The following is a 25,585-nucleotide window of genomic DNA, read 5'->3' on the forward strand; positions in this document are numbered from 1 at the left end:
GAAGCTTTTTAAATCTATGTTAAATAATAATATTCACATACCATGCCAAGAATTCCAGAGTTCACCTATATGTTGTGTGAACAACGGGCACGTGTTTGATTCTCATCTGCTGATTTTACCCAATGGAGTCCATTTCTTGTAGTGAGAAACTTTAAACAATTATTACCTATAGTGTTCTTCATTAACGAGGCATTGTTATATAGATTTTTGTTTGCAAAGGTTTCTTTTCCTAGGGGAAGGCTTCTTGTCTGTTAACCATTCCTTATAGCTGTGGTTATGTTGCTTTGAGCACCCTGCTTGTGTCCTTCCCCAGACCTGTCTCAGTTCGGTTACACGCTTTCTGAGGTGATATGGGCCCAGGATTGGGTGCTATGTTAAGAATGGCTTTTATACAGTGACATAATGTGTCCTGCTTTGTTTTATCAGTCCTTTATAAGAATTCTTAACATTTGGTTTCGGTTTACTACTGCTGCTGTTTTTATTATTCCAGAATCTTGTTGCAAAGTGGGTAATTTTGTGACAGCCTGTCATCATCTAGGATATTAGGATTCTGGGCTTTTTTAAATTATGTGATCTACATCTCCAATGTATTTCTTGTGCTAGTTTAATATGTATTCCCACAGTTGCATAAACAGCTCACGACACTGTAGGTATTTCTTGGTTTTATAGCTTGGAATAGCTTAAAATTATCAAAAAACCATTTTCACGCATATAAAAATTGCAATAATATTTTCACAACGCTAAAAGTGTTACCATTTTCTGTGCAGTACAAGTTGTATGTGTAATTAATGACAGAAATGGATTTTTTTTATTGCCATTGCTTTAATTTACAAACTCAATCTTTTGCAGTTTTGTTACTAGAGAAGATGGAACATGATGACATTTGTAATAAAACTCTGAAGATTACAGACTTTGGTCTGGCTAGAGAGTGGCACAGAACAACCAAAATGAGTGCAGCAGGAACTTATGCGTGGATGGCTCCAGAAGTTATCAAGTCCTCCATGTTTTCTAAAGGAAGTGATATTTGGAGGTAAGAAGTTTGCCTGCTGAAGACCATGTTTGGTGGAGATGTGTTGAGGGTTTTGAGAGACTTTATTTTTTTGGTGGTTTGCTAGGTTATTGCCTCAACATATGGCCAGTTTAGCTCTTCTAAGAAACAAACACATTTTTTAGTATCTACTTCACTTGTTACACCTTTTATTATCCATACTTACAAACTGGGGGAGGAAGAGGAAAAATAAAGAAGTTTTTTTTTTAAGCAAGCTCTCATTAAGAGAAGCCTTTAAAATATTTGCTGGTCAATATACCCAACTGTTTATCTGGATTCTTAATATAAATAACTGCATACTCTTGATACATTAATGTATGATTGATCTCATTTTGGTGGGTTTGTTTTATATTAGATATCTGAAAACACTCAATCTGCTTAAAAAATGGGACCAACCAATTATTACCTTATATGTCTGATAAATAAAAATAAGGTGCAGATCAGAACTTTGCCAAGTGTTAACTTAAATTAGTGCTGTTTTTAGGAATCTGGAATGTGATTGTGTGTAAAAGTTAATACTAGGTTTAAGCTTCTACATTTATAGAGATTTTTCCTTCCAGTCCCTGGAGTAAGGAGAGTGTATTCAGCACAAAATTGTTTTAACTTGCTCTCTAATTTTAAAGGTGGGAAACGCCCTGTGTTAAATTTGTGAATTTCTCATTTAAGATGTTATTGTGGATAATATAAATAATATGGCTCTCACTACTGATGCTATTTTTGAGTGGTGTAGTGTGGGATACATGTACTGTAGAAAGGTAATTTAAACTTTAGTTTTAGTTTAGTTCCGTTTTGTGAGTGCAGAAAAGCAGTGATTGCACAATAGACTCTAAAAGCTGCTGTGCCTCACCTTGAAAAGTCTGCATTTTCTTTCTTTTTGATATGTTTTCTCAGAAGGATCCAAGATAGCTATTTGGGGAAGGAGGGGAGGACTTTATTCTGTTTTCTACTGCTGCTTTATGCATGTTCTGTATTCTAAAATTCTTAAATAGGTTCCTATTTTGCTTAGATGCATGATGTTCTACAGCATGAAGTAATACTTTTGGTATTCTCGGGATGATTCTGTATCTGCACTGCTGTTTTGTGACGCTCATTTGTCTTGCCTCTGGAACCAATCTTATTTGCATCAGCCTCAGTTGATGCCCAGTTGGGAAACATCTTTGGCCTCATTCTTTTTTTTTTTTTTTTTTTTTTTTTCCATTCTTCTTACTTTTTTCTTAATTTTTTTTTTCTTTTGCGGGATGGAGGTTGGGTGTAGGCGTTTCCCTAATCAGCTGTATTCCATGCTTAATTACAGGTCCTGTCCAGTCTTGTTGCTGTGATTTTAGGTATCTGAGGGGGTATGCTTTGGTGCAATTATTTTATATTCTGCTGCAACATTAGTTTACATTTTTGGAACCTACAGTATTTCTCTTCTTCGCCTTCTCTTCTGCACGCCTCTCTTGTAAAAATGTAAGTATTTAGTTCAATGATGGAAGTCTAACAGGAGAGGTTTTTAAGTAGAAAGGCTGTGGTTTGCAGTATAGTTTAGACCTTCTTAGCTTCTAAACATTTTCTGCTCACTGCACCTTGATCTATTCTGTTGCTTATCTTTACTCTTTCTTTAAAAGAAAAGCAAATAAAGAATACCCAGGTTACAGGAGTGGTTTTTGTTTTAAAAAACATTCAGGTTACCAATTTAAGTATATGGGTCTCTCTATGATAAGAACACGATATGTTTCAGAAAATTTCTAAACTTTAGTTACACGTACTGAGTGCTGAGGCTCTGAATGGAATCTGCAGACCTCTTAGTAGGAAAAAAAAGAGCAATTGAGGCTGCTCAAGTTGAGGCAACTCACACTTCCAGCTAGTCTTCCAGAATCTGCCAGTGTTTGGAAATGTTGTGGGAGTATTTTCATGCAGAGCCTTCCAGGCCGTATGTTCTCAGGTGTCATCCTAGATAGCAGAACTAGTGCTTTCCAGGCCCTGCACGTGTATCCTTTTGCTTTCCAAACCAGAGCTTTAACTACTGTATTTGTTTTCCTTTGGCATATGCTTCCAAATTCCCAAACAAGAATTCTACTCTTCCAACCCTACCCTTCCGTCAATCATCAGACATTTCTGACTGGTGTGTCAGTCTTGGTATTGTGTGGAGCCTGAAAGTGCAAATATGCCCACAGATTTCCAAGTGCTGATGGTGTGCTTCAGCAGTGGTCTTTGCAGTAATGTGTGTCTTGGTTGTACAAGCCCTTGGCAAAGCCAGGAAGCATTTACTGTACAGCAGAATTAGCAGTTGCTTTTGCCTGGCACATTTGTATAAATTTGAAGTGATTCATGTAGCAGTGCTTATTAATCTCTGCTCTAGAAGATGGATTGTAGAGTAAAATAATCTGAGAACTTTACCTTCAGATTTTCAGCTCATAAAATACATAAAACCAGCAAGTGTTCACTGGAGTGAGATATATAGACTTAAATCACGTTTGATTGAAGGAAGATAATTTTAATGATGAAAACACTTAACATATTTTTGGGAGTGTATTAGTTTTTGTGGTTTAAAAATGTGTATTTCAAGGACATGCCTGTGGCTTTGGATTTTTGCTGAAGATGGAAAGGGACATGGCTTTTGCTCTTTAAAAAACAAGCTCTTACTTACAAGGTTGGGCTGTATGCATAGACAATTGTATGTGAGCTGGTGACATTTAATACACAAAGTAGCTGTGTAGTTGAGAGAGTTAATAAGTAGTTGTTTTCCTAGATAATGGCAGATTAGTACCTCCCAAAAACTCCAGCGTGTCAAGACCGTAATGTCTTTAGGCTTCCTCCTTGCAGCTTTTCCCCCATAGTGCTGGCTCTCGATACTTGATATTAAGACTGCTTTCATTAAAAGGCTGTTACTGTGTTGGTCTGTTTAAAACTTTACAACCATCCTCTTGGCACTGTTGAGGACTTTTTAAGATTAAAGGCTTGAATTGTATATACAACTAAAGCTAATAGTGTGACACAACTTTTTATAAAAGGTGACTTCTTTTTAGTTAAATTTAATGTTTTGCTTAACTTCAGAGTGCATGCTAAAATACATATGGGATAGCCCAAGCAAGGGAATTACTTGAGTTTAGAACAATCTGTACTTGCTGAGAGATTTTTTTTTTATGCTTTCTCCAAGGACAGAGATGAGCTGTAGTTCAGGAGAATTCCTCCCTTGGGCATAAAATATGTATGTACTGTAGGAAGTGTTGTATTCATTATGGTCAGAATACCTCTGTTTTAAAACAAATTGGAATTCATTATTTTAACCTTATTTCAGTATACAATCAAGCGCAGAGATTAGACCAGAAAAATCAGGAGGAAATTATTAAGAAGCTCAAGACTTCTTAAATTCCTTTTTCTTTTGGCAGCAGGTACAGACTGTTTTCTTCAGCTTTTGATGAAGTGTTAGCACTGTAAATTCGTTAGTTTTTCAAGATTTTATGAGATGCAAAAATTCTCAGACAAATAGGCCATAGATAACAAAGCACTGCTGATATTTGTGCTGATATTGTGTAGTTTGCTGTTTTATTAAAGTGATGTTGTAAGGTGGTGTATAATGCTGACTTTTTTTTTCATTAAGCAGACAGTGATAGAAAACCTTAACTGCTGTGTGTTCTTCTCCCTGTCCCATCTGCTCCACTTGAGGTTTCATTTCTAGTCCTAAGGGGTGCATAGCCCTCAGTTCCCCAGTGCAGAATGCTTTTCTTCTCATGTTGGAGAGTTCAGTCTAGCCCTGCAAAACTTGCAGGTGGTTTCTTTGCACTCTTGGAGAGAAGTGGCAAGAGCAATAGTTCGTATTCTATTTTTGTTTTGCTTGCTCACTGTACTATACAAAAGCAGCAATAGGTTGTCCTTTGTATCCTTGTTCTACAGGTGCAAGTGGTTCCCTGGCAGGAAGAGAAGGGGTGTGGAGATGAGGGGAGGAGCAAAAAACCAAATCCAGTCATAAAGTCCACTTTAGGCTAACGTTGTGAAATGAGTAATTCCCAATTCCACAGTAATGACTGTGAAAGCTGTCCATTTCAGTGGTGGTAGAACAGGAGCTCTAGAGCCACAGCAGCCAGCATGCTGTCCCAGCCCTTTGTAGGGGCTTGAGTCATTTAAACAAGCCAAGCCTTGGGCATACAGACCCAAAGAAGGTAAAAGCAACACCCAGCTCTTCTTTGAGTGGAGAGCATTGCAGAAATTCTTATGGTTATTGTTACTGCAATAGGAATTCCTGTGATTCTTGATTTCTGTACCCGACACTGAGAAAAGATCTCTTCATGCCACCACCTTTCACTGGAAACAATGTTGTTCTGTTTGGATTTTGTGGGGGCATTTTTTCTAGTATGGAGAAATTAGTTGTGTGTGCATGAAATAATTTCTCAGTCTTGTTGCATCTTCAGTGGGAAGTGAAGTGACAAGTTTATATATAAATGAGGGGATTAGAAATGCAAACATCCAGATAAAGATGAGAGTTTTCTGTAATTTTTATTGCTATTATTTAAAAAAAAAAAAGAAAAATATGTCAATCTAGGTAAATTGTTGTGAAATATTTGGAAAGGGGAATGGCCTGATTGCTCTGCTGAGAATTACTTTTTATTGTTTGTTTGTTTTTTGGTGGGGAGAAGGTTGCTTGTTTTCCTGTCATTCAGACTTCCTATTGTAAGTCAGATTTATGTGAAGCTAGCATTTCTATAGAATTGGCTTCAGGCTTACATTTTGAGTAGGAGTGCGAGCCAGTCTTAAAGTCACATCCAAGGTGCACAACTACAAAAGTAGAGCTGACTTAGGGGCATTCACCTTTGACTGGGAAATCCTCATGAATTTCAGTACATGGTTGGACAGATACTTGTTTGTCCTTGTGTTTCTTGTGTTCTTGTTTCTTTCTCAGAAAATAACTATTTAAAAAAATTACCTTTTGTAGTTATGGAGTGTTGCTGTGGGAACTGCTTACAGGAGAAGTTCCTTACCGTGGCATTGATGGCCTCGCTGTGGCTTACGGAGTAGCTGTCAATAAGCTTACTTTGCCCATTCCATCCACCTGCCCTGAACCATTTGCAAAACTAATGAAAGGTATCCATGTTGTTTCTTCCTATGTATTTAAATAGTTATGTTTTGGGGGTATGAGATAGTCATGGGGTTGCCAAATAAATACCTCATTTGATAGTGTGCTGTGTAGCAAGTATTTTGTTTTTCTTTACACAGCAGTCTGGTGTTGCAGAGAGTTGGGTGCGTTTCTGGGGCAAACAGTGTTACGATCTGGCATTTAAGTTTTTCAGTAGCAACAGGACAGTTTTTGCTCTGATCTCACAGATTTTGTTTTACATTGAAATTGCATTAATTTTCCTAAATTATGGGATTATACTACAGTTTAGTACAAAGTAAGATTAAAATCCCGAGGGGAAGAATTGCAAATGCCATTTTTCTTCATTGTTTCTTCCTGAGTGTAAAAAATGTTTTGGAAATAGTTTAGTGAGAAATAAACATTGCTTGCTAATGGCTATTTCCTTGTGTTTAATGAATTTTTCTAGCTTTTATATGTATCTCTTCTGTACAATATTGCTAGTTTTACTCTTTCAGATGCTAAAGATAGACATGAAAAAGAATTTATTATTAATACAAAAGCAATCCCCTGAGTACAAGTAAGTAGATGTCACCTCTGTAAATTGAGACGAGACTGGGGAAGTCTTGCAGGTAAAGGGAACACATTAGGACTTGAAATGCAGTAGCAAAGTAACTTGAAATTCACAAAGTTCTTCAGTAAGTTCTATGTGCTGTTAAAAACTGACAGGATTTTGATAAATTCTAGAATGCTGGGAGCAGGACCCTCATATCCGACCATCGTTTGCCTTAATTCTTGAACAGCTTACTGCCATTGAAGGGGCAGTTATGACTGAAATGCCTCAAGAGTCTTTCCACTCCATGCAAGATGACTGGAAATTGGAAATTCAGCAGATATTTAATGAATTGAGGACCAAGGAAAAAGTAAGTTGATCTTTCCAATTGCATGGCAGTGAAGGAAGGGAATGTATGTCTATGTATATTTATGGGAGATAGCAGTTTTGAACTTTTGGATTGTTACTTACCAATGTACTCATGCAAATATACAGACAGTTGAAAAAGAAAGATGTCCACATCTGTCTCCCCAAAGAAAACAGGCTGTAGATCTGTAAATGTGGGATTCTAGGCTCTTTTTTAAAATACGATATTTTTTTCTTGTATGTTTGTATGTATCCCTTAAATTGAATTTATCCCTTAGCTAATCTTTGACTACAAATTTTCAGCTGCTGTTGAACATTCTCCTCAGCTGTGAGAATGAAAAGCCTTTCATCCTGTTATGTGACTGTATCACATGGCTTCTTTTCCAAAAATGGAGCAGTGCTTTTATCTCTCTTCTTGCTGAATAGATTGATCATATGGATGCCTTTCAGTGTTTCAGTTTGGGACATATTCCTGCCAGATATTAATAGGGTCAAACTCATACACATGAATCAGCAAATCCAATTTCTTTTGTTTATTACTCAGATTTGTCACTGATCCTCTTTCTCATGTCACAATATGTTTATACTAAGTGAGTACTCATTGTCAATTCTCTTTGTCTTCTCTTATACTTACTTCAACTTGGTTTTAATCACCTAGAGTTTTTTATTTTCCTTTAGACAACGTGATAACAGTTGGAATAGGCCAGGTATGCTCAAGTCCCTGTTAGAAATGCTTCTGGAAGAAATAGATTCCTTCTTTGTGGATGTTTCTTGCAGTATAGTTATTGCCTAGTATATATTTGCTGTTAGTTTTCATGAAGTGATAGTAGACAAGGAAGACAATCACTGAGGTGCAGTGACTTGTGAAGAAAATTTATAGCAGATGTAGTCTCTAACTTTGACAGAAGCAAGAACTAAGCTCTTGTCTTGCAAGTCACTGTTTGTAGCCTTTGTCCTTCACTTAACTCTTCATCAAACGTCACAAATGGCAGTATGTGGATTTTTGGCTGATGTTGGGTGTGATGTTACATATGTACTGTAATATCAGCATAGTGGTATTAGAATTTACTGATCACCCATATGATTGCAGTGTTATTACATACTTCCTATCTACTGTTTCTTCTACCCTCTGCATTTCCCTCTTCCAATTTGGTTCACAGAACTGGATAAGTTTGTGGTCTGCTCTGCCTGCAGTAGGCATACAGTGTGCTAGAGCTGAACTGTGTGCCTCAGTAGCTGTCAGATCTCTTCCTTTGCAGTTGAGTTACAATCCCTCTACAGAGAGTAGAGGCTTCCTTTTTTTACTTGCCGTGGGGTCACCAGCTACTGTGTTCACTTGCCTCAACCTGCCATAGAACGTAACTCTGTTTTTGGCCCCTCCAGCAACTGCTCAATCAACCATTTTCCTCTTTTTACTCTGGGAGCAATTATTAGAGGCCTTCCTGTTCAGGTTTTTTGTTTATATTTGTTTTTCTGGAGGCATTAGTCTAGAATGAGATTTCCAATCCAAGAAGAATCTGACTAAATCAAGTTTAGGATTAAATAAGCAGGTGAAAAGGTTTGTGAGAAGAGTCATATTTTTGGTGCAAAAGTGAGTTAAACTCAGGCAGGGGAAAAGATAAAATGAAATTTACTTTTTATATGCCAGAGTAAGTGCATCTCCAGAAGCATCTACCCTAATGAGGTATACTTCTTGAAGATTGAAAACATATGACTTTGACTTAGACAAGGTTTTCGTATGTACGAGGTTTTTTAATTTGGCACATTATCAATTTTGCTGTCAGCTACTAGAGAGAAAGTATTGTCTATAAAGTATTTATATAATAATAATAATAATAATACAAAAATCCTCTGCATGGAGTCTCATTCCTGCTGTAAAAGTGGAACTTCTGTAGCTGGAGGAATTTCCTCAAGGGCCTACTGCAAATGAGTGGTGGTGACGCCTACTCGAAGAGAAGATCACAATCTTACTTTGACAAATGTTCTTGAGCAACTTAAATATAGAATTCTTTCCAAGCTTCCTTACAATGGGTGTTTTAATTGCAGAGCAGTGTGGAAACATTGCATAACTAATTGCAGTAAGTCTGGTTTTAATTAGTTTATTTGGAAAAGAGTAAATACTTAATCTCTCATTGAGGAAACACTTTTAATTCTTCTAGGCTGTCTACTATTTCAGTACAGGCCCTCAGTTTTTGCCTGGTTGCTGAACTTTATAGAACCTGGATTTGAGAGCTGTGAAAGAGAGAAAATCAACAGTGTCTCCTAACGTACCTTTGTTACTGTACTAATCCAGTAGTAAAGACCTTTTCTATTTAAACTCTAAAGTATCTTTTTTTCTAAGTCTGAATTCATGTAGTTTCTGCTTTCAACCCTTGTCTTAGGTTGTCCTGTTTTGAGTGGACAGGAGGAGGAAGAAAGTGAGAATTTGCAAGAGTCTCTAAATTAAGTTATTAAATATCTTTATAAAAGCAGAACCAAAGCAAACAGAAGGACACAATCCAAAGCCTTACTTGCTGGCATGAAGACAGGTTCTTTGAATTTCCAAGAGGCAGAATTGCCTTTAGCGAAACACTGTATGTTAAGTGGGTCAATTAAAAAAAAAAAAAAAGTTTCCAATATTATGTTGAAATAAGCACACTCAAAATTAGTATACCATATGAAATTTGTCAGTCATATCAATTAAATTTTAAACCCATGATAAGCAGTGTATGTGTGCTATATCTGTAAAAAAACCCAAAAAGTATCTTTCGGAAGAACAGACACTTCTCACTGAACCAGTTTGCTTCAGTGCCAACCTGTCTTTTGACATCCACAGTCTTTTTAGCAAGAACATTTGAACATCCCCTCATTTGAAAACACTGAAGTAATATAGTTCAGGAAGTAGTTTTTTGCTTTCTCTGTATGAAATAAGGAATTTTTCTGGCATACAACTTTGCTGGATACTGGTGAGCAGAAGTAGGCAGTCTGCTCTGAAATAAAAATGAAACAAAGACAAACAAAACCAAGCAACACCACAATTATAAAATTGTATAGTGACAAAATTAATTCATTTTAAATGGAAATAAAATTATTGGGTATCCTGAACTTTTAGCATAGCTTTATTTCAAATGATGGTTTTTCTGAGTTGAATTTCAATTTCAATCCAGGTGGAATTTTCAGAATCATATGAAAAATATATGTCATGAGAAACATACACAGTATGAGTCACATCTAGTTCTCCTTTTCCTATACTTTCAGTACAGTATTATTAGCAATATAGACTATAAGTGTTCTGTGTAACTCTTTTCCTGTGTAATATGGCCCATACTGTGAAGGAAGGTCTAAAATTAAGGAGGTCTTAAATTTCAGATGTATTTTAACAGATTTTGGAAGCTGAAGATTAAGATAATTTTAAGATGCTAGGTTTACAGCTGTTTAGCCTTGGGTATTCATTTACCCTGAAAAATTAACTAGCTTCCTTACTAAAGTTTTTCCTTTTCCAAAACCGAGAAAGAATAAAAGAAGAACAACTTTTCTGAGAGTGGTGCTGGGGAGTCTCTATGCTGTAATTCAGTGGTTGATAGCTGTTTGATGTTACAGATACCTGCTAGATTTTAATTAAGAAACAGCTGTCTTATGACTTAGTTTATCCTATTGCACTAATCCACATTCAGTGTAATACTGATTGCTTTTCTAGATAGAAAAGTGCTACTTAACACATTGCTGAAAAACAGGAAAGGTTAGAGAATTTAAGATAAAGGCAATAATTTGTGTATTCGTCAGGTCATTGGCTTTATGATAAAGCGTAGGAGCTATCCAAGAGTAGCCCTCCTGCTGTGCAAGAGTTTCTCATCATGTGAAATACTTGAAGCACATTTTCTGCTGGGCTGTTAGCTGATAATCCTTGATTGCATGTGTTGTCCCCATTGCTGCTGCTTACCTGCTTTAAGTAGAGTGACTCAAGTTAAATGGTTGAAAGGAAATCTGTGTAATGCTTGATTCTGAATACAGAATCTTGGTTTATTCAGAGTGGAGGACTGGCAGAAGATTGTGTGTGCATGTTGCACGGATATAGTGCATCATAAAAATAAATCAGGAAATACAACCTACTGTGCACTTCATGTGTCCTTTAATACTGCCTTCACATTATTACTTAGTTTAACTTTTGGGAATCTTGTCTTCAGGAGCTTCGATCACGAGAAGAGGAGTTGACAAGAGCAGCTCTTCAGCAAAAGTCTCAAGAAGAATTACTGAAGCGCCGTGAGCAGCAGTTGGCAGAACGTGAGATCGACGTGCTGGAGCGTGAGCTGAATATCATGATATTCCAGTTAAACCAAGAGAAACCCAATGTAAAGAAGAGGAAGGGGAAGTTTAAAAGAAGCCGGTTAAAACTTAAAGATGGACACAGAATTAGTTTGCCTTCAGGTCTGCAATTTTTTAAAAGTCACAGTATATGTGATGATTAAATATGCCAGCTTCTTCAGTTCCATGGTTCATGTTTTCAGTGTTGGCTACTATTTTATTTTGTTGCCAGGTTCTTCTACTGTAATGCACAGAGGGGTTTGGTAATAATTGTATAGCTCCTTCCCCACAAAGAAACAGTTTTCACATATCATATTCTCATGGAATAGTCCTCATTTCATCTGGAGGAATGATTCAGCTAGAAGTTCATCCCATTTGGAGGGAAAGGTCACTAGCATGAGAGCCACATGATTTAATACTGGTCCAAAGTTCAGACTTTTGTTATCATTGTTTTTGTACAGACAGAAAAGTACCTTTTTAGTACATGCCAGAACTTTCTAACATGATGAAATGTTAGTGCTGTTTGCCCTAAACTTTCAAATACCAAGCAAAAAAACAGTGCTTCAAAAGGGCTGGGGGTACAGGTGCAGTAGGTCCAAACTGCACACTTATTGCAGTCTCAAGTACAACACAGCAGTTACAATCTCCAGTGCCTTATTTCTTGTAAGAACACCTATTAATAGCAGCAGCAGATGATTTCAGAATACAAATATGCTGTAATTTGAAAGTTAGAGCATTTTATTCTACCCATGAATGCATTAAAATGCCCCTTTTGCAAAGGAGGCGTGTTTGTAGGCAGTGAGGGTCTTTCAGTTCTTAGGGGCTGGTTTAGAGGTGCCATTTTAATGTTACCCCAAGATAGCATTACACAAACTCAAGGTTTCACCAATGGTTGGAAAGCCTTCATTAGTGGTACCAGCATCTTGGGGTTGGTGGGCTTCCTTTCAGTGGCTTCTGGGTCAAGTCTGTCAGTTTATTGCAAACGCAGTAAGAACTTGATGCTATGTTAACACAAGTCTGACCAAATTGTAGCTGTCTGGTAGCTGGAAAGACATGAAGGGAGAAGTAATATTTGGAGTACTATTTCAGCACTACTGAAATATGCTTATTTTTCCTTACTTTAAAAATAAGAGCAACTAAGATAAAAGCCACCCTTCAGCCTCCCAGACAAACATGTTAGATTTATGGGTTTTAGTTAGATTTATGCTGGATTGCAAGCTTCAACTGAATATTTAGTCCTTTGTTTCCAGTTCTGCTTATATTTAACTTGAAGCAATGATAAAATAAAAACTTTCATTCAGAGTAGCAATTAGCTCCTTCTAATCAAGAATATCCAGATGATCTTGTCCTTAAGACAACTCTATTCTAAGAATAGTGTACAATATAATTGCATTGATGATGGGGATTAGAGGGGCATATTGTTACGTTTAATTTCGTGAATTTTTTCCTCTTCAATATTAGTTGTTCATTTTTTTTTTTCTACTTTGCTATGAATATTTGTGATTCTGTAGTTTGCTGTCATGATTTTCTGAATAAATGTGACTTTCCTTTGTTAATTCTTTTTTTAAATGAATTACATGTTTAAAAAAAATAAGGCAAATCTGATTGCCATGAGTATTGATTCATTTGAGATTAAATACTGAGCGGTATTTTTTTGCCCCTCCTGTGACAACCAAGAAGATTGAATAACAACTTGTGATGTGGATGTGTCTCAGGTCCACTTGGACCTAGTTGCTGTTGTTCATGTTCTTGTCACATGAAGGTGTGAAATCCTTCCTGTTGGACTCAAAAGCCAAATTGTTACATTTAAAGTTTTTCAATGTTTTTATTATGTATATCTCTTTCATGTGTAAATAAGTTACATATAATGAAGTCTAATTCATTGTTATAACTCTGAGTAGTATAGCAGCATGTTCTTCTGAGAAGTTTTTTATTCAGAACATTAAAGCTGATTTGTTTTACTCTCTTACAGACTTTCAGCACAAAATAACAGTGCAGGCATCCCCCAATCTGGATAAGAGGAGGAGTTTAAACAGTAACAGCTCTAGTCCATCAAGTAGCCCCACAATAATTCCTCGTCTTCGAGCTATACAATGTAAGTCTCCACTCATTTGATTAATAGAGAGTGTTCCATATACTTACTGAAAGGTTGGTAGTAGTATAAGGTTCCAGGCAGACTTCTGTCTGATTTCACATCCCTTGATTGGTTCTAACAATTGCAACTTCTTTGGAAGGGGGGATAATCTTACTAAAATGCTAAATAATTTTCAGTAATTCAAAATGATTGTGAATCCTTTAAATGGTATCTTTACTTCTTACTTTGGGAACCAAATTTTAAACTGACTGGGATAAAACAATGATAAATCAAAATTTATGACAAAAGGCAAAGCATCACATTTAGAGCCCAAGTAAGATGGAAAATAAGTTTTTATTAGGTATTGGAGTTGATAAGGGAAATGAAAGGTTCAGAGTGTAAGGGAGTCTTGTAAGATGGAAAGACCAGAGATGAGCCGGTAACCCAGCATTCTTACGTCAAAAGAGAATAAAGCTTTAAGCAGGTGTAAATCAGAAGAAATCTTGCTTTAGGTTTTCTGAAGACAGGAAAAAGAAACAAAAATAAAATTGTGGGTACATTTGTATGTCTATATCATTATGTATACTGGTGACAGAAAGGAAGGTATGTTCATGCTCACATAGTGGATGTACCAGGAATATGATTGTGTTACTACAGAGAAGCATGCATTTATATTTGGGGATGACCTATACTCAGACAAAACAGTTCCTACGGGATTCACTGATTGCATTTGTATTGTCTGATGTATTGTGCAAAGTAGATTGTCTAATTATCCATATTCAGAGAGGAATGCCTTAAGCGTCTCTCTCTTTATGAAATCAGTGGAACCTGTTCCAGCTGATTGCTTATGGATGTTGGCTATCTTCTCTTGCAAGCATAGTCACCTGTGAGGGAGATTACTTCAGAATCTGGCTTTGTCAGCTATAAATGAGAAGGGGAAATTAGAATGCATGAGGATTTTCTTCCATACTGTAGATAGTCTAAAGATTGGTTGATTTTTAAAACAGCCTGGAACTTTGTTTAGAGTTTGGATAGAAATCAGATCCCTCATCTCTTTGGATCACCTCTGCCTTATGAAATCCTTTTCATTGTTAATGTCTAAAGGGGAGAGGTGATGTCTTCTTTGGCACTTCAGTATGTGTTTGAGCTGCAGTTGATACAGTTGGTAATGGGCAAAGACCATTACTACCCATGCATTGTGGATAAAGGAGAGAGGTGGACAAACCCTGTCTTGCTTTTCTTAATGAAAATTTGAGATGGAAGGAAAATTAAGTGGATTTTTTTTTTCAGATGTTAGCTGACAGAGTATCTGTGTTGCCGATAGTTTCCTGTCCTCAAACTGGGGTGGGTTTTTCTGGTTGCTTGCTTTGCTTTGCTTTTTGTAGAAAGGTAAAGAAAGGCTTTTCTTAGTAAAATGTCATAATTACATATAAATTATCTCATTTTATCTTTGATTCTTCTTGCTCTGCAAGGAAATGCTTGGAAATGAAGCAAATGTCAGGTATTGGCATGGTTCTGAAAGCTTGAGTTTTCTGTTTGTTTTTTTAATTGCATAGCCTTGTGTAAGCTATAGCAGTGCCACTCCTTGCATGTGTGCTAAGTGCCACTGGGGATTCACTGGGGATTTTTTTTTTTTTTGAACAGGGATGTGTATTCATAGGACTTAAACATGCAGGACAACATAAAGGCTGTTGTTTAAAAGAAGTACATTTCTGCTTCTGAGTTTGGATCCTTAGGTTTTTGGATAAAAGCTTATCAGATATCTCAGGATTATCTAGCTGAAACAATTTAGCTTCCACACCCATCTGCACCTGTGCAAAATAAATTCCCTTTCCCACAATAATGTTTTATCTTGATTTAACTTCAAAGTGTCTTTGTTTCAAGACGACTTGCTCAAATACAGGTGATTTGAACAGGCATATATAACAACTGCTTACTTGGCTGCTTTACTTTGTCATGAGCAACTCCAGTTTTCAAATCTAAACATTGAGTTAAAAGAAAAATTTAGTTAATTTCTTATTAAAGCAAATTCTGCTGATTTTGAAAGGTGTCTTGGAGGGAGGAGGAAAACCACTAAGGTACATACTCCATAGGAATGTGGTTGAAAATGGGAGTGTAAGGTAGGCAAGTGTAGTGCTGTGCTACAGGGTGAGCTGTGCTGGCGAGAAGGTGGACAGTGAGGAAGGAGGGGAATCTGGACAGTGAAGGAACAGCCCAACCATGGACATGTAAATGCCTCCTCATTTATCATGCTGTTATAACTGGCTGCATTGCTTTGCTCCTAGATCTCTCCATCATGTCTGTAAGAATGCCATCACGATACCAAGATAATGCTTCAGTTAGTCAGTGGCATGTGAAAATCTGCCTTCCCAGGTTGGGTCCTATAAAGAGGATCCTTTAAACTCTACCGTAAAAACCCATCATCAGAAGATGCTTAATGCCTTTATAGATCCAGCATTTAGGACCTAAAGACAAAAATATGAGGGAAACAGTTCTGTTTCTGAAATCAATTTGACTAAGATCTCTACTACATTCTCTTAATTTTTCCTCAGTGATTCCAAAAACAGATACACACACAGCTAATGGCCGAAGAAACAGTGTATATGTGTACCAGCAAGATGTAGATATCACAAGTGAATATGAACTTCCCAGTGGGGTTGTGAAAAAAGGCAAGATTTCATTATGTTTCCAAGGTGCTGGTTCTGTTTAATTTATCAGCTGAGACAGTGACAGACTAAGCATTTAATGGAGACTAGATGCTTAAAAGTATATAATTTGTTTTGGTGTAGTGAGAAAGAAAATGTTAATCATGGTCACAATTGGATTATTCTGTTTCATTTGATACCAGTTGTCCACAGAATATGTTTTCTTCATTGAATTTAAGTGCTCAGTCTAACTCACTTGTCTGAATTACCTAAATATAAGGTTCACAGTTAAAGGAAGCATGGAAAATATGATTGCTTTGCTGCTTTATCTTTAATCTGGGTCTCTTGTCAGCTCATAAATTACTTTTCTTTCTTGCTCATCTTTTTGGATCAGTGAAGTTTGCATGGTGGTTTTTGTAAAAGAAAAAAAAAAACTCAATTTTTTTCCTACTCCTGTGTGTTATTGTGTCCAAATGGTTTTGCAGTGCAGAAGATACTCTGTTCTGTCAAAATATTTTGCCTTTAGAAATAGTATTTATGTGTGTGGGCTTTTTTGTTTTTAAATCCAATCTCTAGTAACTTCAGATGAAAGCAACAGAACTTGGGGAAGGAGCACAACTTACCACCAAGAAGAGTTTGAAGATGTGAAGAGAAATTTTAAAAAGAAAGGTTGTACATGGGGACCAAGTTCAGTTCAAACAAAGGATCGTGCAGATTGTAAGGACAAGTATGTCTACTACATTTTGGTTTTTTTATAATACTAAAGCATTCTTGGTGTAACTGAATCACTGGCATAGATAGTGAGTGAAAAAAGTTCTGCTGTCTCTAGTTACAGCAAAAACTCCTACCTTTTAATTAATTTAGAAATTACATTAATAATAAGTGGCTCTCCCAGTTAGACTTTGAGGATAAAACACCTACTTATGTTAAAGTTTTATTGACTCTTTTTTGACTCTGTTACCCTTTATCTCTGTTTTTTTGAGATTTATAGCATACTGGGATGCTGAGCTGCCAATGCATACCAGACATTCATGGCCTGTCTTTCTTGCCCTTCCTCACATTGCTTTGAGGAATTGCAAGCATGGCCCCCACTGGGTACTTCAAGTATGATTAAGTAAGACTGACTGTTTTGGCATATGGGAGGCACAGTTCACACCAGCAACATCATTTATGCTGACAAACAGAGGGTGAAAGGGTTATGAAAATCAGCTGGACAGCTTCACTTTCAGATTATTTTTTCCTATGGCTCAAAACTAGAGATTAGCAGCTTTTCCAAAGTAAGCAATTCTTTCCTTTATTTCTCCAGCATATACAGGTATTTATAGTGCCTTTTTTGATTTTTCCTGGTGGGGATATCCACTCATTAACCTGTGTCAGGAGTTGGTTCCAGATGATCAGTTGAAACTGATATTTTATTAATATTATTTTTGTTTGTTTTAAAGTCACTATGTTTAATAAGCTTCCAATATCACATAATTTCTTTGACACAATGAAACTGTTGTCCAGGTTTTCACAAACCTGTGTTGTTCAATAGGTAACGAAGGCCCATTTTTCACTGGCTTTCTTTTTAGATGTGAAATTTTTATTGTAAAAAGAATACCTGACACTAAGGCATGTTTGCATTTATAATCATATGTTTCAATGCTACTACATCTTTTTTTTGCCTTTGGAAAGGTTTTCAAGTTATGTACTACAGGTTTATAGTTTGAAAAGAAAGTAATTTTCTCACAAAGTTTATGTGAGCATGGTATCTGTAATCTCAAAATAACTATTGTTATTTCAGAGTAAGACCCCTTTCAGATGGCAGCAACCCTTGGTCAACTGTTTTAATGAAAAATCAGAAGGGTGTTCCCTTAGCTTCACTATTTGTGGACCAAGGTAAGAGCTATTGTTGAAAAAGTGAAAGTAGCCATATAATAGTATTAAGATTACTTCCAGTGTTAGAAATTGTATTGCTTGAATTCCTTCAAGGATTATGCAGTTTATTATAGGAGTAATCATGCTGCCAACCATTTTCCTCTGCAAAAGAACCCTATATTTACATCATTAGCACCTAAGAAATATACATGGTCTGTGAGCAGAACCATATAGAGATTTTTTCCATGTTTTTGAGTTGCAGGCTGCTCTGTATATGAGATCTGCAGTCACCACTTTTTTGTTTCTTTTAAAAAGAACCTAAATCAGTAATTGTCTTGACATTTAAATAATCATTGATATCATTGTTGTGGGATCTGCATAGTTGTTGAAAAAATGCATAGTAGTTCAAAAAATGCATAGTTTTTTAAAAACCTGTAAGCCCTGATATATTCCCCAGATATTAATTCCCTGTTTTTTTTGAATGAGACCTATTATCTAAATTTTCAAGAAAAAAACCTTAGATTTCAAGTCTTGTAGTGTTTTAGACAACATGTTGCTATTTACAGGTAAAATCACAAGGTAAAACATACTTGTTCCCCTTAGGTTCAGGTAATAGCTCCGTGTTGCTTTTTATGCCCATTACTATAATGGGCTGTGACTATAAAATATTCATAATAATTTTAAAGTTTGCACACTCTTTTTCTATACTATGGATTCTTTTATCTGAGAAAATTAAGTTACCAGTGTCAGGAAAAAAGCCTGTGATATAACCTGGTGTCTGTAGCAGCAGCTAGATTTATGCCATCTGGAAGAGGAAATAGTAAGCTGCTTGGACACTGCTGGAAAAAGGCATTTTAATCTTCATGTATACTGGTAGGGGTATAGATCAAGGCTTCACAAATAGTAATTTTGTAGATTTATTAGCTTACTACTAAAACCCTGCATACAAATTTAACATATTTGAATTTCAAATACTTCTGTGTTTATTCTCTAGCATTCAGTAGTTTATAGTAGAGTAACACATGTAAGTCAAATAATGCCTCCTTTTTATTTGTCATTTGGTGTAAGATGTCAAATTTACTTTTTACTCCAGACCACCATGACCTAATGAATTAATTGGAAAAATTTCTAGTAGCTGACTGAATTTTGGAACTCGGCTTAATTGAAAGCATTGCAAAGAGTATATTCCAGATTTTATCTAGTAGTTTGTATATAGTAATTTACTTCTCTGTAATCCATACACAGAAATATTTTCTGTGCTTTTTAAAAAGCACTATCAAAGTGTTGCAAACACCAAGAGGTTTAGGCGTAGGATGTGTTTCTGAAACTCAGAATGTGAGTCTGAGCTTCTGACGGCATCTGAATGGATTGTAGTGTCCTTCAAAGTTAGTACTTGTGCATTTTAAAGGAAATGATGATGTACATATGCAGACATGCTAAACAGTTGAATTGCAGTCTTAAAGGATACTGTGTTGTTTTACAGGTGCATGTACTGATAAGAAACTTCTCTCTGAAGGTTTGGACAGTAAAAGACCAAAGCCAATTAAGTTGCCCAATCAGGCCTATATTAATCTACCTCTTTGGAAAGATGATCAGGGAGAGAATACAGTAGAACACGAGAGCTTTGAAGAAGGAACCTCTGCTAGTTCTACCAACAGTACTCCTCAAATGACACCTACAAACAGTCTGAGCAGGACGCTGCACAAAAAGAAGACTGATTCAGTGCTGTATGGGTGTGCTGTCCTCCTTGCATCTGTTGCCCTGGGCTTAGATATCAGAGAGCTGAACAAATCACAGGGTCCAGATGAGCTCTTGCCTAAAGATGAGAAGAAGAAGCGTGATGGAATATTTCAGCGTGCTTCAAAATTCCGCAGGAGTGCCAGCCCTACACGACTGCAGTCCAAGAAAGAGGAAACAAGTACTCCATCCCTAAGTCCAACTGCAGATACTGTGAATCTTCTCTCTATGCCCTCCATTTCCACAAAATGCCTACTTCAACCTGACAGTGAAGATGCTTTTGTAAGCACTATGCTTGGTGATTGTGGTCGATGTAGTTCCACTGACAACTTTTCATCTCAAACTTCTGAAAGTAAGAGAGGACAGACGATACAGCTGGCTCCTGACACAATTTCGACACGATTGAAAAATCAGCCTTTTAGCCTTGGTCTGAAACAAGAGTCTCAAAAAGTGCCAAAAGATTCCTCCACAAAGTTAAGTATGTTGGGTCACAGGCGAACCTTATCAGATGGGAACCATTTTCAGACCACAGGTGGGTAATTAAGAACTTCCATGAATCTCTAGGTTAAGCTGCTGATAAAAATTTAAGCTCAAAACAACGTCTTTAAATCTGGTTTACATTTAAATGGATAAGCTCATGATCAATGAGTTTTTGAAAAGAAGTTCTAAATTTCAATACTGATATTTTGGGGTTGCTTAAATGTAATATTGTTTGTGGTACTCTATGCATGTGCAATTCCTCATAATAACTGGAGAAGTTCATGGGGCTTTATTTGAGTATTAGTATTCACCCAGTTATTGGGGGGTTAGTGCTTTCTCTCTACATCTCTTCTGTAGCAATAAAAAATAAATTGTGATCGCTCGTAGCAGTGAGTATAGATGCAAACACATTACTTGAGCACCACTGGTCTTTGTCTTAGGAGATTCCCCACAATGTACAAACCTCTTAATTCTTCTGGTGGAAGAAAAGCCACTAGTGTTTATGGTAAGGCAGTTTTACAAATGGCAAAGAATTCAAGAAGTCACATAGTTTAAATTTGCATTTTTTTTTTTGGGTTTTCTTTCCCCTAGCTAATGGAGTTGCTTCAACCAATGATGTCTCCAGACTCCCGGTCCTGTCAGTTTCTGGAACTCTGCCCTCACCATCTTTTCAACAAAGAAGCAATCACGGTGTTTCAAATGAAAAGCAAAACTCTGTCCATACTATCTCGAGGCCTCGACCTTCTTCTCTAAGAAGTAAAATCGATGCATGGCAGATTATTCCACGTATTATTAAACCAAACTCTAAAGACTCTAAATGTTCAGAGGGCAATGTAGTTCCAGATGTTAACTTCTTGCCAGATACTGAGGAAAGAACTAACTGCCACATGCCCTCATTACTTGATATTGATGTGGAAGGTCAGAACAGAGACTGTACTGTGCCTTTATGCAGAATGAAGAGCAAAACTTGTCGGCCATCTATATATGAACTGGAGAGAGAGTTTCTGTCATGAGTGCCTTTCATTAAAAATGTTTGCTTCATAAAGGGGAACAAATATAAAATTCTTGTCCGTCTAACACTTTGTGCTGCTGTTTTCTGATGTACTGTGACAAATAGTACCAAAATTATTAAAATGGGCAGCTAATTAAGTGTAGTAGGTGCCTTTTTCAAACGTTCCTTGGAATCTCAGCTAGTAACTCTTACAAGCACAATGCTGCAAAATAGTGTTCTAGGTGAACTTCACAACTATATTTTGAATGACTAAAATAAAATGCCCACCTCCCTCTGCAGTGTCACAGAAGTTTTCTTTAGGTTTGAAGGGTTTTGCTAGAAATTTAACTTTGTCACATTGGAAAAATGAATGACATATAGAGCAAGGTTGTGTTCTGTTAGGAAGTGTTTCACCTAGGAAGTGGTGGTCTGCAGCTTGCCTCTGTGGCCTGTAGGTTCAGGGAGAGGGACAAGGGCTTTAAGGTGCTGGTACAGGAGATTCTGTTCACTCCTCATTGAGAAGGTGGTTACTTGCTGCCATTTGATACTGAAATTGGTTAAGAACCAGCAGCTGAATTTGCAGCTTTTGCCCTTGGTTATTGTGAGAACTTTCAACTGTGTGCATTAGTTTCTCCAGAAAGTTACACTGCTTGTATAAACATTTCGGTTTCAGCCACCATATCGATTTGAGAGGGTAAACTTCAGTATTGCGATTGGACTGAAGGTATTTGACATACTTTGTAATGTGAAACAACATTCCTTGTAGGTAAGGATACACTGGAACGTAAATATTTGTACTCTTAACCTTTTGAAGACTACAGTGTTTGCACTGAAAGCAATATTCTTGGGTTTGAATTTTTCATTTGTGGTGGAGGGGTTTGCACACCTTGTTTTTTTGAACTCTGCTGCACCTTGTATTGAAGAAAGTTGGTGGGTTTTAAGGGTAATTGGTTACAAGTGAGCCAGTGGTGCATTTTATTGCACTTAATTTTAAAACTGCTGTAATTTAATATTAAATCTTTCAGTATAATCTCTGTAGCTTTTCTTCCTAAGGTACTACTGAGTGCCTGCTTATTCGTATTTAGGAATCAAAGGACAGAAACAGATGTGCTTGACTGGTTTTCAGTGAAAGAAAGTTTCCAGAAAATTCCAAGTAGTTAATTGTGGGGGGAGGAACATTTAGCTTTGATAACACTGGTAGTTTAATTTTTTACAGTATCACTGAGTGAATGATTAAATAAAACTGAATCTACAGTATACTTCCCCTGATGAAAGCAGTTTTAGAATTAAAGGAACATCCCTCATTTCCAGTATTTGAAGTCTTAATTTTGCAGATCATTTGACATTTAAATAGTTTTCATAAATAAAATTAGATAATGTTAGACTAAAACTACTGTGTTCCCATCAGAATACTGTTTCATTAAGACCTGTGTTTAAATGTTTTCATCTCCTTTACGCTGGCGTCTGGGAGTTCAAATAGAACACACAGTTGCTAAAAGCTTCAGAACCAAGGGATTAAAAAAGGAATTTTCTATTCTGAGGCTGGTATGCACCACAGTGTCCACCTTGAAGATGGCATACAATTATACAAATGAAATTGTGAAGTCTTAATCACACAGAGCAGAACACAGAAAATGCAGTTTCCCAGCTCTCAAAGTAAAAATAGAAAAGAATTTCCTTAAAGTATTAGTTTGCCAAAAGTAGACAAAACTTCTAGTTGTCTATAAATCTGAATGCTTGCATAGCAGATTATTATTATATTCTCTTCAAACCTGTTGCTGTTGCAGTATTCTTAGTTTCTTGTCAACATGATTCGTCGCATACTGTTCTTTGTCTTTTGTTTAAACTTTCATTTCATCAGAACACTTTAATAGATTATCTATTCCAGTTTTAATACTAAATGTTTTCATAAAATAAAGTCATGAATCAAATTTTAAGTGTAGGTTGATAGCACATTTACCCTCAAGGCTTAACTAGAATTTTGGAGCATTATGTATATTTCAACTCACTCTTGATCCATTATTCCTGTGTAATACTGAGAGAAAAGGAGCTGATTGTATTACATGTTTCTGAAGAAAGTATCTCTGTTTGGCTTTCTACAGGAAAATCTCAGGTGCTGAAGTATTTTGACTTGTAAACTTCTGTAAAGTTCTGTCCTGTATTCTTAAGGTTTATAAAATTTCAAGTGTTGAATTTTTTGCACCCTATGTTTTTTAATCAGTAGTATCAGCATAAAAAGCTCTTTGAGCTATGTTGGTTTTACTTATTAGTTGCTTATCTCTCTTGCAATTAAACCAAGATTTCTATTCCTGTTCAACTGATAATTTCCCGTAAGATTGGGACGTATGATATGGCCAGCCCTGTGCATTCTAAGTAATTTAGGAGTTTGTATTCCACCTCTTATTCTGAGACAGTTTAGGTAAGCCATCTCAAATATTTCTCTGATGTGATGCAGGTTTTTTTTAAGCTGTACTCTGTAGTGCTTTATAATTGTTTTTATAGTTTAAAATTATAGGCCAGTCTTCACTGTAATTAAAAAGAAAAAAAAATTATTTCAATCATGGTTTCAGTCTGTAGTTCTCTTAGCACCAGAGAAATTTTCCGTAAAGATACGGAAATCTGGTGTGCATTAAGTGACCTGTCTTGGTTAAAAGGATATTTATTTCAATGTAGGTTGATAGCCTGACCAAATAATAATTTATGTTGATTGTTTTAGCATAAAACTGAAGGTGCTTACACTACAAAGACTAAGATAAACACTTGATATGCTGTTTTACAAAACCTGATGATTTAAATGTTTTTATTTAAAAAAATAAATGTTTTGTAGCTACTGTATTGCAAAGTGACCTGAATTTTCTTGAAAAATATATTTGAATGATTTCTTAACACAAACAAAGGAGTTCTCTGGTGAATAACCAGGAGCTATAGACTATGGCCAGCTTGCTCTCAGAAGATTATGATGTAATTGTTACTCTAAGATAATAATCCAGTACAGTAACATGAACATTCCTGTAGTATCTTGCACTTGATGTGGGCAGAAACATATGGCATAAGCTTGTTTTTTTCTTTCATGTGACCATAATATTCTTCCAATGCTTTTTACGATGTTGGCTGGGTACCTTAGAGGAGCTAGAGCAGTGGATATAAATAAACTCAGTATCTGATTCAGCATCAAGAATACAGGTAAGTAATAACAACATCCTTCTGTTGTGGGGTTTTTGTTGGGAGGGTCCATTGGTTCTTTGGGGGATTTGGTACTTTGGGGGTTTTTTTTATTGTTTTGTTTTGTTTTGTTTTGTGGGGTTTTTTAGGCAAATGAAGCCAGTATTTTCCTTATAATATTTTTAACACCTTTTGTGAGCTTTCCTCTTCCTTGATTGTCATGAGTGCATTTAGCCCATTTTTCAGTTAGGAAGAGAAAGTATCCATTTGCACAGTGACAACAGGCAAGGTACAGTGAAATTCAAATAGAATTATGTTGAATTATGTATAGAATTTATAAGGTTGCAAGCCCAATCTTATAAAGACATGCCTACACTCAGCTTGTAGTGTGACTGGCTGCATGACAAATATTTGTGTGGCCTGTGTGTGTCAGTATGGAGCCCAGATTGTAAGCCAAGCTGCAGGGCAGTTTATTTTATACACAGAGTTACAATGGTAATACAAAGATACACATACAAGTGCTAGGTAATAGAAAAGATCCCACTGTCACCAGCCACCTTCCTTTTTAATGTGACTAGTCAGATCACTATGGTGTATGTACTATGAAGAGCTAAGGAGACTCTGTTATCGAATATGTTTTTGATGCAGTTGGTGGTGCTTAAGATTGCAGTATTAGGTATCCTAAATTAGGTCCAGTGTCCTTGCAAGTGTGTAGTGGAATTCTTCCTGAGCAAACCAAATACGAGTCAGTTATCTCAATGCTATTAGAAATCTAACATGCTTGATATAGATTGTCTGATAAAACAGTTTCTTTAACCAAAAGAAGTGCTTTTCAGTCTAATAAACTGGAGAATGGAATACAGAGCTATGCAGGTAGGATGGTTTTTCTTTCTATTTCACAGAATCACAGGGTCATTTAGATTGAAAGAGACCTCTGGAGATGAAACAGTCTAAGCCCCTCTGATGTAGAGCAGGCTGCCCAAGACCATGTTCATTGAAGTTCTGGGTATCTCCACAGATGGAGACGCCACAGCTTCTCTGGGCAATCTGTTCCAATGTTTCACCATCCTCACAGTAAAAATGTTTGCTCATGTTCTGATCGAATTTCTTGTTAGTTGGGGGTTTTGGGGTTGTTTTGTTACTTTTCTTGTTGATTGATTGTTGTTGCTTTTGGTTGCTTGCTCTTTTTTTTCTGGTTTATTTGTTGTTCTTTTTTTGTTTGCTTGTTTGTGCCCATTGCCTCTCATCCTGTCCCTGGACACTGCTGAGAAGAGCCTACCTGCCTCTTTACCCCCTGTTATCAGGTATTTCTAAACAATGATAATAAGATTCTTCTGGACT

At 36.5% G+C, this 25,585-nt stretch overlaps 1 protein-coding gene across 4 annotated transcripts in view; it reads left to right on the forward strand.

Annotated features, from left to right (window-relative positions):
• Positions 1 to 23,917, forward strand: part of MAP3K21 (mitogen-activated protein kinase kinase kinase 21) — a 41,856-nt gene extending 17,939 nt beyond the window's left edge. For 2 of the 4 annotated variants that reach the window (XM_069010281.1, XM_069010285.1), the window contains exons 2-11: positions 850 to 1,030; positions 5,961 to 6,109; positions 6,846 to 7,021; positions 11,181 to 11,421; positions 13,271 to 13,393; positions 15,925 to 16,065; positions 16,594 to 16,744; positions 17,801 to 17,895; positions 19,358 to 20,143; positions 20,683 to 23,917. In XM_069010281.1, coding sequence (XP_068866382.1) covers positions 850 to 1,030; positions 5,961 to 6,109; positions 6,846 to 7,021; positions 11,181 to 11,421; positions 13,271 to 13,393; positions 15,925 to 16,065; positions 16,594 to 16,744; positions 17,801 to 17,895; positions 19,358 to 20,143; positions 20,683 to 21,104 — 2,465 coding nt within the window. In that variant the 3' untranslated portion in view covers positions 21,105 to 23,917. The remainder of the gene's footprint in view (positions 1 to 849; positions 1,031 to 5,960; positions 6,110 to 6,845; positions 7,022 to 11,180; positions 11,422 to 13,270; positions 13,394 to 15,924; positions 16,066 to 16,593; positions 16,745 to 17,800; positions 17,896 to 19,357; positions 20,144 to 20,682) is intronic. The other 2 variants (XM_069010282.1, XM_069010283.1) reach the window with 2 other exon arrangements.
• Positions 23,918 to 25,585: the final 1,668 nt, after the last annotated feature.

The sequence above is a fragment of the Aphelocoma coerulescens genome, chromosome 3 (assembly GCF_041296385.1).
Source record: "Aphelocoma coerulescens isolate FSJ_1873_10779 chromosome 3, UR_Acoe_1.0, whole genome shotgun sequence".
In the NCBI taxonomy this organism is placed as follows: domain Eukaryota; kingdom Metazoa; phylum Chordata; class Aves; order Passeriformes; family Corvidae; genus Aphelocoma; species Aphelocoma coerulescens.